The sequence below is a fragment of the Tiliqua scincoides genome, chromosome 2, assembly GCF_035046505.1.
Source record: "Tiliqua scincoides isolate rTilSci1 chromosome 2, rTilSci1.hap2, whole genome shotgun sequence".
Classification (NCBI taxonomy): domain Eukaryota; kingdom Metazoa; phylum Chordata; class Lepidosauria; order Squamata; family Scincidae; genus Tiliqua; species Tiliqua scincoides.
The window spans coordinates 99,033,422-99,048,077 of NC_089822.1; the positions used below are offsets into that span (position 1 = coordinate 99,033,422).

The 14,656-nt window shown below is 42.5% G+C and overlaps 1 protein-coding gene across 3 annotated transcripts in view; it reads left to right on the plus strand.

The window, feature by feature from the left end:
• The window catches only part of ELP1 (elongator acetyltransferase complex subunit 1), a 41,985-nt gene that overhangs the window by 9,202 nt on the left and 18,127 nt on the right, over positions 1-14,656 (plus strand). For all 3 annotated transcript variants that reach the window (XR_010793668.1, XM_066613381.1, XM_066613380.1), the window contains exons 10-25: positions 144-237; positions 829-1,059; positions 1,253-1,423; positions 1,752-1,851; positions 2,637-2,807; positions 3,637-3,743; positions 4,351-4,454; positions 5,685-5,738; positions 5,850-5,955; positions 6,702-6,817; positions 7,991-8,064; positions 8,180-8,258; positions 8,974-9,053; positions 9,783-9,920; positions 11,812-11,897; positions 13,619-13,767. Coding sequence is in view for 2 of the 3 variants with exons in the window: in XM_066613381.1 (XP_066469478.1) it covers positions 144-237; positions 829-1,059; positions 1,253-1,423; positions 1,752-1,851; positions 2,637-2,807; positions 3,637-3,743; positions 4,351-4,454; positions 5,685-5,738; positions 5,850-5,955; positions 6,702-6,817; positions 7,991-8,064; positions 8,180-8,258; positions 8,974-9,053; positions 9,783-9,920; positions 11,812-11,897; positions 13,619-13,767 (1,860 nt within the window). In the remaining variant the exon portion in view is untranslated. The remainder of the gene's footprint in view (positions 1-143; positions 238-828; positions 1,060-1,252; positions 1,424-1,751; positions 1,852-2,636; positions 2,808-3,636; positions 3,744-4,350; positions 4,455-5,684; positions 5,739-5,849; positions 5,956-6,701; positions 6,818-7,990; positions 8,065-8,179; positions 8,259-8,973; positions 9,054-9,782; positions 9,921-11,811; positions 11,898-13,618; positions 13,768-14,656) is intronic.

Genomic DNA, 14,656 nt, shown 5'->3' on the forward strand with positions numbered 1-14,656 from the left:
AATTTGAGGTGTTTAGAATTCCTTGGAATGCATTCAGTTAAGAATTGTGAAGTTCTCTGGAGTAGATGATACCTGGCAGGAGAACAAGCATTGTCGTGGCCACTGCTTTGACTGACAGGAAGCCCCAATCTGCATTCTTTTAGGTGAATGAGCTGCTCTGGAATTCAGACTCTATGATATTGGCTGTATGGTTGGAAGAACTGACAAGTGAGAATAACTCTCAGCCAAAGAGTTATGGTAAGAACCAAAAACATGTTACCTGAGATGGCATTTTCCAGTACTTCCTAGACTGGTTAACCCTGTCAGCTGTGGCTTTATGGCTTGTGTATTAGTGTCTTTGTGCATGCATATGCTCACAGTTGCGTGGAGAATTTATTTTATGAACTGGAAGTACACGTGTACACTAATATGCATGCTGGCTGAGACTGAGGAGGTACATTTTTTTTAACTCCTTAATAAGGGAAGAAGACATTTCCTCAGGGAGGGGGAGAGAAAGAGAGATTGGGCGCCTGCTGAGGTCCCTCGGACAGATCTGCTCCCTGTTAGAAATGCTGCTTAGCCTCCTAGTAGTCAGTTGGAGGGAAAAGAGATTCAGAGAAAATGGCATCTGTGGTAAAAGAACATGCTGTTGAATATAAAGATGGATGGAACAGTGTTGTAACTAGTATCACTGGGGCGGTGCTTGTTGAAGAACTAGGCCAGGTTCCATGTCCAATATCTGGAAGGTCTGGGAGAACTGGAACTGACAAAGCGTACTCTTGGTAGTTAATGTAGAAGCTGCTATTTCACACTCTGCAATTATTGCATGTGCTTTTTGTGTGTTTGTAGTTCAGCTGTGGACAACAGGAAACTACCACTGGTACCTGAAGCAGAGCCTGCATTTTGGTAGCTTGGAAGACAGCAAAATTGTGTCCCTGGCATGGGACCAGGAGAACCCCTATCGGCTTCACATCCTCTGCCGAGAATGGCTGTACCTCTGCTATGACTGGAACTGGTGTACTGACCGCAGCAACAGTGAGGGGGCAAATGACCTGGCTCAGGTGGCAGTCATTGACGGAGGTACGTTCCCATTTAGTCTTGGATGAACAGAAGATCTTCTTTAGAAGGTTGTAGGTGGAGAAGAAGACAATGCTCTGGATTGGGTAACACAATAATCAATGCATTTCTTTCCTTACGCCACACTCTTCAGCCTGTGCTGGGCATCTGTCTCTGCACTGATGAATGATTTTATCCCCCTTTTCCCATTTCAAAGACAAGGTGCTGTTGACCGCCTTTCGGCATGCCGTTGTCCCCCCACCTTTTTGCACATATCAGCTCCAGCTTCCCTCTAACGTCAGTCAAGTTGCCTTCGCTATGGAGCCTTCTAGGAGCGGGGACCTTGCAGTCCTGGATGCTACCAACAGGATCTCCATATATAGATCTGGTAGGTCATCTGTGTGCAACCTTGATTCTGCCCATTGTAAACAACAGCTGGAATAGTGGCTTTTAAAATCCTTCCCCCTTTTTAAAAAAGAACATTGAAATAAGTTACAATGCTCAGGTGCCATGCACATCTGCACTCACAGAAAAACTGTTTTTTGCCCTTTACAGCAATCCAGGTTCCTAGGCCTCTTTTTTCCTGAGGCCAGTGGGCACCTGGATTTTGCATTCCTGGTTTTGTCTCAATTTGGTGCCTAAATGAAATAGGTGAAACTTCCCAGGCTAGTGCTGATGTCGGCTCCTGAGCTATTCTGCTTACTGCCTTTTGACAGGTGGCCATAGAGATGAGGAACTCACTGTTAAAGTTGGTGCTGTTGGTGGAAGTGGATTTAAAGTATCTGTTGCACTCCCTCACCTGGAAAAGTTGTACAGGTACTGGTGGCTGAAGCCGGGTGTGGAATATGGTTCTTGAAGGATTTGAGACAAGCATCAGGATTGTCAGGACCATGGCACCTGAATGTATGAAGTGACTCAGTTGCAAAGTACTGTGATCAGAGAGATGTGAGGAGACTGGGAAATTCTATCTCTGATGAATCATTCACGTTTGCAAGTCTTCAACTGATGTTGTGTGAAGAGCATGCAAAAGTGAATCAACCTTCAATTTATTACATCCAGTGGTGCACATTTCTCAGGGAAACTTCTATAGCATCTCTGAATAGTCCCCTTCTTCTGTTTGCCTTGTAACTTGGCCAAACTGGTTACCAAGGGTTAAAATGTGATCCTCCAAAAAGTGTATTTATTTCATTTGATCCCATTTAAATGCTGTCATACACTGATTTCCAAAATGGTCTCTGAGGCACCGGGCAGACTCAGACCTGTTTACTTTTGTGTGGTTGCTGCTTCATGTGCTTTCATACCCAACCTAGGAACAATATGTGTCTACCTGAGTATATTTTAGAAAGTTGTTGAACTATGTGAAGGTGGGAATGGTTAACATAGCTGATTAAGGGCCCAATTCTATCCAACTTTCCATCACTGATGCAGCCCCAAGGTAAAGGAACAAATGTTCCCTTAACTTGAGGATGTATTTGTGACTGACCCCCTACCGCAGGATGTCCTGTTATCGCGGCTGCATCGGTGCTCGAAAGTTGGAAAGGGTTGGGCCCTGATATGTCATGTGACTAATTTGTTTTTCTTTTTTTGTGGAACTGGCACAGAATTGACGTTGGTGACCACAAGAAAGGAAGAAATCCACTGTGGCTTCGTCTTTTCACCTGGCTGCAAGATGAGCTGTTCCTTGCTGCTAGCCCAGGGCACTCCCCAGCTCACACAATCATTCACCAGCTGAGTCTGTCTTCATCAGCAGACAAAGGATATGTTGATATCTGGTACTGCAGAGGGTTTTATGGCAGTTTTGTTAAATGTTATAAATTTGTGTGATTCTAGAATGCTAAGGCAACCTTACACCTTTAATGCCCCTTTGATGCTGGCTGAACTGATGCAAAGTCTTTGACTGTGTGGATGCTGCGATGTTGGAAAGCCAGTGCTTAACAAGTTTGCTTGTTTACACAGTAGCCAATCATTGAATTTCTGATGTGTAGAAAGAGCAACACTGCAGCACAGTAGTCATCTAAGAAGTACTATTAATGGGTGTTCTGACTATACTTGGAATTAGAATCCTTGTGAGATTGCTCATGTTGCCTGGCACTTTTATTGGTCCACTTGATGCGCATGTCCTGCTGGCATGCAAAGAAAGCAGTGCTAACATAACTTATTTGTGGGTAAGTTCTCTTTGGTTCAGTGGGACATGCATAGGAACTACAGGATTGCAGCCCAAATCTTTTCAGGTTTTGGTGACCTTTCATTTCCTTAACCTGATGAAAATGTTGTGTGCAACTCAGAAGCCTGCACTCTTCATCCCCAAATGGAAATAAAAGCAACCCAGGAGCCTTTATTTATCAATGAATTTTATCCATTTCAGCAATAGTAACCAATAGTGGTTAAAAATAAAGATAGTGAGCTTGTGGATAGATCTTCTGTGCCTGTGATTTTTGGACTGGATTTGAGACACATCTCAGGCTGGATTTTTTGTTTTGTAATTCTCATTTTGTAGAATAGTTCAGGTTCTGGTTTGAACTTCTGATGCCTGTACTTTGTCCTCCAATCATTCGCTGCAAGAGCTGAGCGTAATCAGAGACCCTTTTCTCTTTGTTGTAGCTCACCTGTGACTGTGGATGGAGATGTAATCAGCTTGTGCTGCAACCCAAAGACCAAAGTAGTGGCTCTGCAACTCTCTGATGGTCAAATAATGAAGTACCTCTGGGGTATGTGTGATCAGTGATATTCATGTGTCATGCTCTGATGTGTCAAGCACTGCTCATTCAGAGCTCTCTTTAAAGAACAGATGTGAATCCTAGTGAATCATTCCAAAGAGCTGGTGTAGCATAGTGGTTAAGAGACTGAGCTACAAATTCGGAGTTCTCTAGGTTGAATCTTGCCTCTGCTGTGAGCTCCCTGGGTGGTCTTGGGTAAAGCACTCCCTTTCAACCTTTACAACATAGGGATAATAACTTCCTGTACAAGGTAATTGTAAAGATTGCATCATCAGGTATCAACTTTGCACACTCAGTAAGCACTATGCAAATGCTGTAATCATGGGGCTGTGTGCTAACTCCAGGTTCAGTGGCAGTGTCTCTGAGTAGCAGTTGCTGGGCAGAGGAGAAGCAAGTCTCTCTCCCCTGCCAGTGAACTTCCTGAAGGTAGCTAGCGGACCACTGTGGGAAACAGGATGGTAAACTTAAATGAACTTGTCCCTGATCCAAAAGGAATTTCCTTATGCTTATTGTTGTTTTTTATAATCATCCTACTTCTAATAATGTGTAGCCTTCACTTTATTGTATAGAAATGATCAGTCTTCTCCATTAACCTTAGCAACTGAAACACCGACTGTCACTCCTTGGCTGAACAGCAGTGGTTCCACTGTCTGCTTTCCGTCTCCATGTACACAGATTGCACTAGCTGTGATTGGTGGAGAAGTAAGTAAGCATTAATTGCAAAAACTTGGGTCACATCAGAGATAAACTTGCAGTGTCCCACATGCACTTGCTGTCTGGAATCTTTTGGCTGTTTCTCCCATTTATATGTTGTAAGATTACCTCCAGGAGACCTCCAGCCTGCTCCTTCCCAGCACTGGATACAGTGTGGGCCAAGAGGCCCAGAAGCCCTGCTGCTCTAGTCCTGCTTAGGATTGGGCTGTGTGTGTAGCCTGTTCATTTGTTCGTTTTAGTTGCTGGACTTTTGTTTGTGTGTTTTTTAAATTGTCAACCACTTCGTAAATGTATTTTGAAAAGTGGTGTGTAAATGTTGTAAATAAAGTTCTCAATGAATTGGTGGCGGCAAATTTTAATAAATGAGTACAGTTTTTAATTCATGGAACTGAGAGTGTAGGTTCAGTGGCATAGCTAAGGTGGTGCAGGGGGTAGCAGTTGCACTGGGCATCAAGCTTTAGGGGGCAACAAGTTGAGCTTGACACTAGTGTCCAAAATTGTGAAAATCTTGGTAAGTATGAATAATACCATCATGTTATATATCATTGGAAAGGTAATTTAATGCAGAATGCAATGAAATAAACTGCATCGGAATATCTTTATTCTGTCAAAAGTTATGGCCAATTAACCGGAAAATGAAAACACAACTACCTTATGGAACAAAAAGTGGATTTGCTTAACTCCAAACCAACCTATGAGAATGACTGTTCTGAGTGCCAGTGAGATGTTATTATGATTCAGCATGGAGCCAATAACTTTGTATTTATTTACTTAATTAAATTTGATTTTGTCATGCAGGGAGGGCTACAAAATCTTCTTTGACCCCAGGTAGTAGATAGATGCCTTAGCTATGCTACTGACTGGGGGGAGGCAGCAGAGCAAGTGGGTGATGAGCAGCTGGGGGAGGAGATGGGTTCCTCCCAATTTTTACTTTTTAAAAAGCCCGGGTGTGATGTCACTTCCGGTTGTGACATCGCTTCTGGGGCAACATTTTGAGCTTGGCACTGGGCTACACAATCATTAGCTATGCCACTGTGTAGGTTTATTTTTTGAGGATTTGTGTGTTTCCTGCTAGTGGGGAATAAGAAAGAAAATATTAGGGATGGCTTGCCTTTTCACAGAAATCAACAATTGCAATGATTACCACAGACTTTCTGGATTGCAAATCCATGGTTTGTTTCAATTCTAACTCTATTCTGTGTCTTTTTGTTATCTTAGGAAGCCATCTTTGGACTCACTGACAGATGCCGTTTGTTCATTAATGATGTTGAGGTACCAACTGTTCTTACTGTTTTCTCTCATGTGTTGTTTCTCTGATAAGTAAAGGTCACGTGATATTTCTTTCAAACATCTGCTGAGGAGCTTCTTCCTTGCTTTCTACAGGTTGCTTCAAACATTACATCGTTTGCAATCCATGATGAATTTCTGTTGGTGACCACACATTCTCACACTTGCCAGTGCCTGCCTCTGAGGAATATGTCTCTTAAAGGTACGTATCCCAACATGCTTTGCAATGTAGGCTCCTCTTGTTGTTTTCTTAATGGACCTATTCCTCCTTAACATATTGCTCCTTCCTCCTCAAATATACACATCCATGATCAGTACTACTTCTCCTTCAAGATGGCTGCTAGTGCTCCTTTTGGGGGAGGGTTAGTAGGTCATTTTTCAGTTCCTCAGTAGCACAGGGAGGAGTATAGTTTGTTCCATACTTCATAATCCCATGAAGAGAGAGGCCAAATCTCTCATGTTAGTTTCCAACAAGAACAAGCATTTTTAAGTTGTTTTGTTTCAGCCTGGGAGTGTAACTGTTTTGTGGAAGGATGTAATACCAACATTACTAGGAAAGTTTACTCATTTACTGTTCCCTGTCCTTCCTCCGTGGGCCTCAAACAATGTAGTGTTCAGGTAGTTTCACATCCAAGTAGTTTACAAGGCAAAAAGCTGCTTAGATTGAGCATAGATTGGTCTATGTCATGTGTCTTCAGACCACACTTGGGGTTCATGTACAGGATTGTGTTGCTACTGTCAGCTATTCATTCACAATGTGTTCCCTTCTCCGCAGCTTGTGAATTGTAGTAGGTAGCATCTCTCTAAATTTTCAGATGTGTGCAGTGTGTGTTTCAATTTAAGTACTCCTTCCCCATCTGTGAAAAATGCAAACAGATGGGAAGGTATTACCTTTTTGGGTTGAGCCAGTAGTGCTACCGATTATGCTACTGATTGTGACATCTTCAGCTTTACAGTCAGGTTTGGGCAGTACTTCTGCTCCCAATGGCGAGACCATGCGCAAAGTGGAAAGAGGATCCCGGATTGTCACGATGGTGCCACAAGATACAAAGCTAATACTGCAGGTTGGTGCGCTTGCTTTACACTTGCAGCCCACAATGTTTTTTGCTGTATGCTCTAGGTGTCTGAGGGTCCAATCCTATCCAACTTTCCAGCACTGATGCGACCCTGAGGTAAGCAAACAAAAGTTCCCTTACCTTGAGGAGGCCTCCATGACTTTTCCCCCCACAACAGGATGCAGTGCATGCCCCATTGGCACAGCTACATCAGTGCTGGAAATTTGGGTAGGATGTGACTCTGAGCTACTGGAGAAGGAGAATTGCATGATGCAGTTCCTGCTCTTAAGGCAGCCAATGGGGTAGATCACATATAGGGGAACATCTTCATTATTTATTTATAAATGTATGTATTATATAATAAGATACATAACTAATAAATGAATATTTTCTTGTAAATGGAAATATTTATATCCCATCTTGTAACTGAGGATTCAAGGTTGAAAACACAATTTCAGACAGTCCTTCAGGAATCCTAATTCCAAGCTGTCCTGTATGTCAGGAAGAAGTTCAGGCTATACACTTTTCTCTGGCATGCTAGTTTTTTGAAAATGTGGGGTAGCATTTAAACAAGCTGGTTCCCCACCTGCAGTCTGAGGTAGTACAGTCCAGCAAGAAGTGTACCACAGTATTTTTTTTCTGCTTGTAGCAGTACTATGTAGTTGTATTCAGCCTTTAGATGGCAGAAATATGAGTCCTGTGTGTTAAATTACTGACAGCACTGTCCTCCAAAGAGCTGTTGACGTTTGGAGTGTGCCTTTAATTTTAATTCCAAAAAATAGTGTGCTTCAGCGATTAGTCTGAGAAATTCTGTGTTGGATTATTACATTTAAGTTCCACTTTTCCATTAGAATGCTCAAGGTAGTTGACAAAATTTAAAATTCCATAAAGCAATGCACTAAATTGAGAAATTTTAGCTTAAAATTGAGAAGTTCCCCCTCTTTCTGCTGTTAACTCTGGATAATGCTGAATGACTGACAGCCCAGTCCTATCCACAGTTTCCTGGGAGTAAACCCCATTAACTCTAATGGGACTTACTTCTGAGCAGACATGCATAGGATTGGGCTCTGAATCAGGAATGGCAACTGGGATGGTGTTGGTTGTTGCCTTTGGTTCATCTCTGCTGCTAACAGTATGGTGCCAAAAGCAGGGATGGATAATTTTGCTTGGATCTTTCTGTAGATGCCAAGAGGGAACCTGGAAACCATTCATCATCAGGCTCTTGTTTTGGCCCAGGTGCGCAAGTGGCTGGACAGGCAAGTTAAACCCAGAGACATTTCTAACTATGAGGCATTAGGAGCATGGTATATGCATTTCCCTAACTTCATCAGAATATTGGACTTACTTGCTCCATTCTACCTACTCTAACAGGCTCCAGTTTAAAGAAGCATTTGAGTGTATGAGGAAGCTGCGAATCAATCTCAACCTCATTTATGACCATAATCCAAAGGCAAGTTTGACTGAGCGAATGAGATACTGTCATTTTACTTGGACAATATTTTGCAGTGGGGTATTGTGTGTGTGTGTGTGAGAGAGAGAGAGAGAGAGAGAGAGGTTTAATTTTTAATTAGATTGTGAATGGTACTTCATAAATCAAAATGCACTTTGACAGAATCACTAGGATATTTAGGGTGGGGTGAGAGGGGCATCTGCATCAAAGATCATGTACTATATTGGCACTTGTGATAGTAATGTTCAGGTGCATAATTCTTTCTTTTTGGAATGGGATAAGTAATCCTTTTCAAGATGGTAGGGGAAAAGCTTGGCAACAGTTGCTCAGAGACCTATGGTGAAGCCAAATGACACATTGAACACTTAAATATCTCTCCTACACTTGTTTTTCTTTAGAAACAGCTGCTGTGGTGGAAGGGAGGGCAGTCCAGATCTGGTCCAAGGTCTGTGGGAAGGGTTGGTCTGATCTTTTCCCACACATCATTTTCCTGCCGAAAATCACCCCACCATTTCTGCTGATGATATAGTTGCAGCCGTTTTTTTCTGATTGCTTAGCCAAGAGACCAGAACAGTCTCTTAACCATTTATGGTACCTACACAAGGGCTTCACAGGTCAATGCATGATAAACCAGCTTGATTGGTTCTGCAGATTAAAATAGATATGTGTTTTTAATAGGCTGATGAAAGGTTTGAAATACTTTGTTTCATTTCAGGTTTTTCTGGAAAATGTGGAAATATTCATAAAACAAATTGATTCTGTGAATTATATCAACTTGTTTCTCACAGAACTAAAGTAAGTGTTCTGCCTCATGTTCTGCTTTGATATAAAGAACACTAACTACATGCTGCATGCTAATACTGACTTCATTTTTTTAAAAAGTTTGGGAGGGCTTGTTCCTCATCTTTTAATTTTTTGCATCAAACCTGCTCCCCCCAACATGTTTTTCTTTAGAATTCAAAGCACACACTTTGAACCCCATGGCAGGAAGACATCTGCTTGATCTGGAGTAGAGAAATGGCATTCTAATTCCCTACCCCCAAGTTGCTTGCTTTTTCAAAAATAGCAGCAGTGCTGTGTTACACAGACTAGTGTGTACTGTATGATAGACCTTAAACAAGTCCTTTTCCTGTCCTGACTTTTTTTTTTGAATTGCGAAGGGGAAATGAGCAAGATCTCAGGCTGATATATTGTATAATGGATGCTGAAGTTTTTATTACTTTTTCATAATTTTTTAATGATTTTTTTGTTCGTTGTGTCTGTGTGTGTGTTTCTTGGGGGGGGGGAATGGGTACCTAGGCTCAGAAATCCCACCCCTTTCACTGAATTTTCCCTGGCTTCTGAGATTTCATTGGACCTTGCTGCAATTTTCAGGAAGTTGAATTCCGTACTGAATGCTGCATTCAGTGCTTTGGAAGAACGATACCCTCTGGTTTTGTTCAGTATTGTTCTGTGATACTTTTATGCTCTGTGCATCTTTGAGTTATGGATGATCTAACTGTCCTGCTGTGTGCTATTTTCTAGAGAAGAAGACTTCACAAAGACTATGTACCCGCCTCCAGATGCCAGCCATGCTCCTGAGCCATTCAGTTCTGACAGTAAAAAGGTTGACCTCATCTGTGATGCAATGAGAACAGCCATGGAGAACATCAGTGCACCCAAGTATTGGACATATGAATTAATATAGATTTTCTTCCTCTCTAAATCCAGTTTCCAATATTCTGTCACACTCTAGACTAGTGACCAAGAAACAAAACTCAAAGTGGGGGGGGGGGGGGCTATACAGATAGCAAAAGGCTTGTCTCTTAGATGACTGACAGCCTAATCCTATTCAGTTCCTTGCCCCTCCCCCCACCATGGTGGCTACATGGCTACCACTGCATCCTGTGATGGGGGAAACAGTTGTGGAGCTCTCCTCTGAGTAAGGGAACAATTGTTTTCTTTCCCAGGGGTAAGCCTTAGCAGCATGGGGGATGGGGTGGGGTGGTGTCTACTGACAGGCAAAAAGATGGAAAAAAAATCCTTCTGATGATAAAGAATTAAGTAATAAAATTAATCTACAATATTGATGGGAAAACTAGTTCTTGGAGAAAAAGAAACATTAGTTGAGGTAAAAGATATTAAAAAATTTGCTTAAAGGGAAAATAAAACTGACCTCAGGAAGACCAGAGAAGTGCCAGTTTTAAAAAGGAATGTACAGTACCAAAAAATGGGAGAAAAAGACCAAATAAAAGTCTCTTTACAAACTTACTAAGGCTTTTGTGGCTGAATGAGTTTAAAACATAATTTAAATTGTTTCTCGAGTCTTTTAGCCATGGATTAGAACACATTGTAGGATCTACATAAGAATAGCCCCACTGGATCAGGCCATAGGCCCATCTAGTCCAGCTTCCTATATCTTACAGTGGCCGACCAATGTTTTTCTTTCAGCTATGGAAAGCATATTCAGGGGGTTACAAAGCATCTTCAGGGGCTAACAGTCCTCTCAACTGTTAGCTGAACACCAGCGTAACTGCCAGCTCCTGCTTGAATTCTAACACTCTCTGCCTGTTCATCATTTACCACAGTATTACATAGGTTTCTCCTCAAAAAGTCTTTTTCCTAGGTGTTCAGGTCATATGCTCTTCCACTCAAATTACACTGCCTGATCTCAGAATATGAGAGGGCTGCTTTCTTGGCAGCTCTATTGTTCAGAAGATATCTATTTTCTCACAGTTGTGTCCAGCAGTCTCAGTTGTGCAACCTTTAGCTTTTCTTAGCTAGACTGTTCACGCTAAGTAGGCTTCTGGTTCACACTTCTTCTTAGGAAACCAAAATACACTTTGACAGAATTTTTAGTGGTGAGTAGGGTGATGTGAGAGGGGCACCTGCATCAAAGGTGAGATACAGGAAGCTGAACTAAATGAACTCTGGGCCTTATCCAGCAGAGCTCCTCTTATGTTTAAAGAATAATGCACCAAACAGGCAGTTCTGATGCCAGGGTTCAAATTTCCCTAGGAGAAGATGCTATGGATGTATTACCAGAAAACGTCCCACTCAAATGTTCTGTCTGCATTGGGCTTTGTACCTGTGCGCTCTGGGCACAGTGCAATACAATTCAGTCAGGTTTGGTTCACAGCCCCCACTCTCAAGTTCTCCAAATGTATCCTCAACCTCTCTGTCCCGCAACACCAGAACCAGGGGACACCCACTAGAACTGAGTGGCGAAAGAGTTAGAACAGACAAAAGGAAATATTTCTTTACCCAATGTGTAGTTTATCTGTGGAACCCCTTGCCATAGGATATCCTGTCCCTGCCTCTGCCCATTATCCTCTGTGGCGACATACTCTGGACACCCCTGTGTTCTGCATTTACTTGGGGCAGGCAGGGCCTGAATGCAGGGATACATCCTCTCTAAAATTCAGAACCACAAACTCATCTTGAATTTCTACTTTTGATTAAATTTTAGCAGCAGCTCTTTATCAGGTAAAATCATTGTCATGAGTGAAGTAGAAAAAGCATAATAAGAACTCCTGTGCTTAATTCTTTTGTTTTTTCTCCTTGGCATTTTTAGATACTGCCTATCCATACTGACTTCTCATGTGAAAAAGAGCCCCCCGGAATTGGAAACAGCACTGCAGAGAATTCGTGCACTCCGAGGTACAGTAGTGGGGTAGAATTAATTGGCCACCTATAAAGAGGGTTTAAAGGAGGGTTGGGGAAAGGGCTTGTATGACTTTTTGATAGGGTTCTGAATTTTACCTCTGGAAACTCTACTCACTCCTCCTTTACCCCATTCTATTTCCCTGAATTTTTATTTCCATGAATTGTTGGCCATGTGTTTCCTAACTGAGTTCAGGTACCTGCATGTGACATGTAGGCTGGAGCCTATGGTCTTCCCCACTTTTCTCTCTCTTCTTTGCTCTTCCTCCAACCCCTTTATTGCATACTGACCCAGTCTTTCTGTCCCTGTCCCCGGATAATCTCTGATTTCCCTAAGGCAGTGTTTCCCAAGGTTTGTCCTCTGCTGTATCACTTCACATGGTCCACTTATTTGAAGTACCACTGGAGGTTAGTGGCAATGACATCATCGCCAGTTACTTCTGGGTTGGGAGGCCAGATGCTACACAACAAACTACCCTCAGGCACTAATGTCCTGCTCTCCTTCCTTCCTTCCTTCCTTCCTTCCTTCCTTCCTTCCTTCCTTCCTTCCTTCCTTCCTTCCTCTGTTTTGTGCCACAACCTGCCCCTTTTCCTTATAAGGATTTCAACTTTCTTTTTTCATCTACATAAGATACACTAATGTTTAGGGCATAGTTGTGCGAATAATTGATTGTCAGTATTGCACTACATCCTCTTTTTATTCCCCTTCCTGGTTATTGTGGAGATAATACATTAGATATTGTTGCAGCTGTAAGTCTTCCTCCTCATTTCTTCCAGTCTTCTTCCTCATTTCATGCCAGTCCATTGCATTGTGCCATTAGCCACTCCATTTGGTCCCTTCATACATAGTCATCTCATGTGCACATGTTACATGTGTCTTTAGAGCTTAGCAGAGGGTATCTAACTCTTTGCCTCCATGCTGCTTTCTTCTGAAAGTTGCCTCTCTGAAATGGCTGTTTATCCCTTAAAGATCTTCAGTCCTTCTCATTGCACACTGAAAATGTGCTAAAATTGTCAAGGTACACCATCAGGTTTTTGACAATTGGCAGGGCACACTGCACTGCTGGCCAAGGGCTCACATCCCCCCCAATGGCCCTACTAATATATGACCCTCCCAAACTCCCATGGCACAGTTGCAAGCCATTCACAGCATGCCAATGAGCTGCAGCAAGCGAAAATTGCTGCCTTAAAGTGTCATTCTAGCAAATAGCAGTTAAGGGTTAAATAACCTCTTTGAAGAAACTATTTTCAACAGAGAAATCAACCTGGAGGAAAATACTTTCTGCCTCTTGTAGTCCTCATCTAAATTGTGGCTCCGCAAAGCTGGTACTGTCAAATATACTTAAGCCTATGATTGCACACTGATTCATTTCCCATTGGATGTAGTTTGGCCCTAACCCTCCACAGATCACAAGGTGGTGCTATATCTCTTTATGCAGGCAAACCACCTCTTGCACTATACCTAACCATTCTTGTTTCAAGAGTGTAGAGAGAATACCATTCACTGCCTAATACAGATGCAGTAGTAACTGGGTTTGATTCTAACTTTGCCTGGTACAGAGCTTAAGAGACACATTCTGGGGTCTGAGGATGTCTTTATATCCAGCATGTACGTTTCTAAGCAAGGGTTACTTCCAGTGCAGAGTTCTGGGTCTAACATGTGGTTGTTCTTGCAAGTTGAATCTGACCTCTCAAAAAGATTTAATTTTAAACTACAGAACAAGCTCCAGCAGCTGCCAATTCCATCAGTGCCGAAGAAGCTCTGAAATACTTGCTGTACTTGGTGGATGTTGGTGAATTGTATGATCATTCTTTGGGGACGTACGATTTTGATTTAGTCATCATGGTCGCTGAGAAGTCTCAGAAGGTAATTTTCTTACATCTTGAGTTCCCCCCCCCCCCCTATTAAGTTCATGTCTCCTTTACTGGACTTGAAAAAGTGCCTCTTAACCAATGAGCAGGGGTTCATTGCGATATTATACAGTGTGTGTCAGTTTGGAGGTACACTTAAGAAGAACAAATTAACAAGAAGAAAACCCTCACCTTGTTGAGCATTCATGTTGTTGTGTGACAGACATGTCATTTAAATTTTGTCTGGCAGCCCTTTGTTTCCTCTTTCCTGCTTGACACCATCCACTTTGCCCTCCTTGTCCCCTTCCTCACTTCCTTGTGTTGCTGTTTAACTGATAGGCTGTTGCGATTCAAAGGGTTCTCTTTCTGAGCCTATGATGTCATGTCAGATGCTGCATCACAACATTGTCACAGAAATGGGTGAATCTAGTCTAATGTAGGCCTTTGCCTGAAGCCGTCTGTGTGCAGCTTCAGTACTACGAGAAAGCAGCTCATTACAGGGCTGTGAAGGACTGTGTTATCTGGAGATCCTGGGATCGGCTGTACCGTGTTCTCTGGGTGGCAGACTTTTTTTCTCAGCGCAGTTGCCTAATTGGCCAAGGACATCTTGATTACAAGATGCTCTGCAGCTGTGGGTTTTTGAATGGGCGTGGGACTAGGCCACAAGTGACTGGCTAGCACTCATGTAGGCTTTGAGATGCTTTGGCTGGTTGCAAACTCTCATTGGCTGTTGAGTGGGAGTCAGGTATAAAGAACTACCCCTTTTGGAGACTTTGCTCTTTGCCACCTCTCTTCAGCATGGATACTTACTTAGCCAGGCGTAGTTTCGTAGGATGAAGATCTGTCCAAGAAATGTAAGTTCTGCCCTTTGGGTGAGTCATATAGTTAGTATGTTAGGAGCTGGA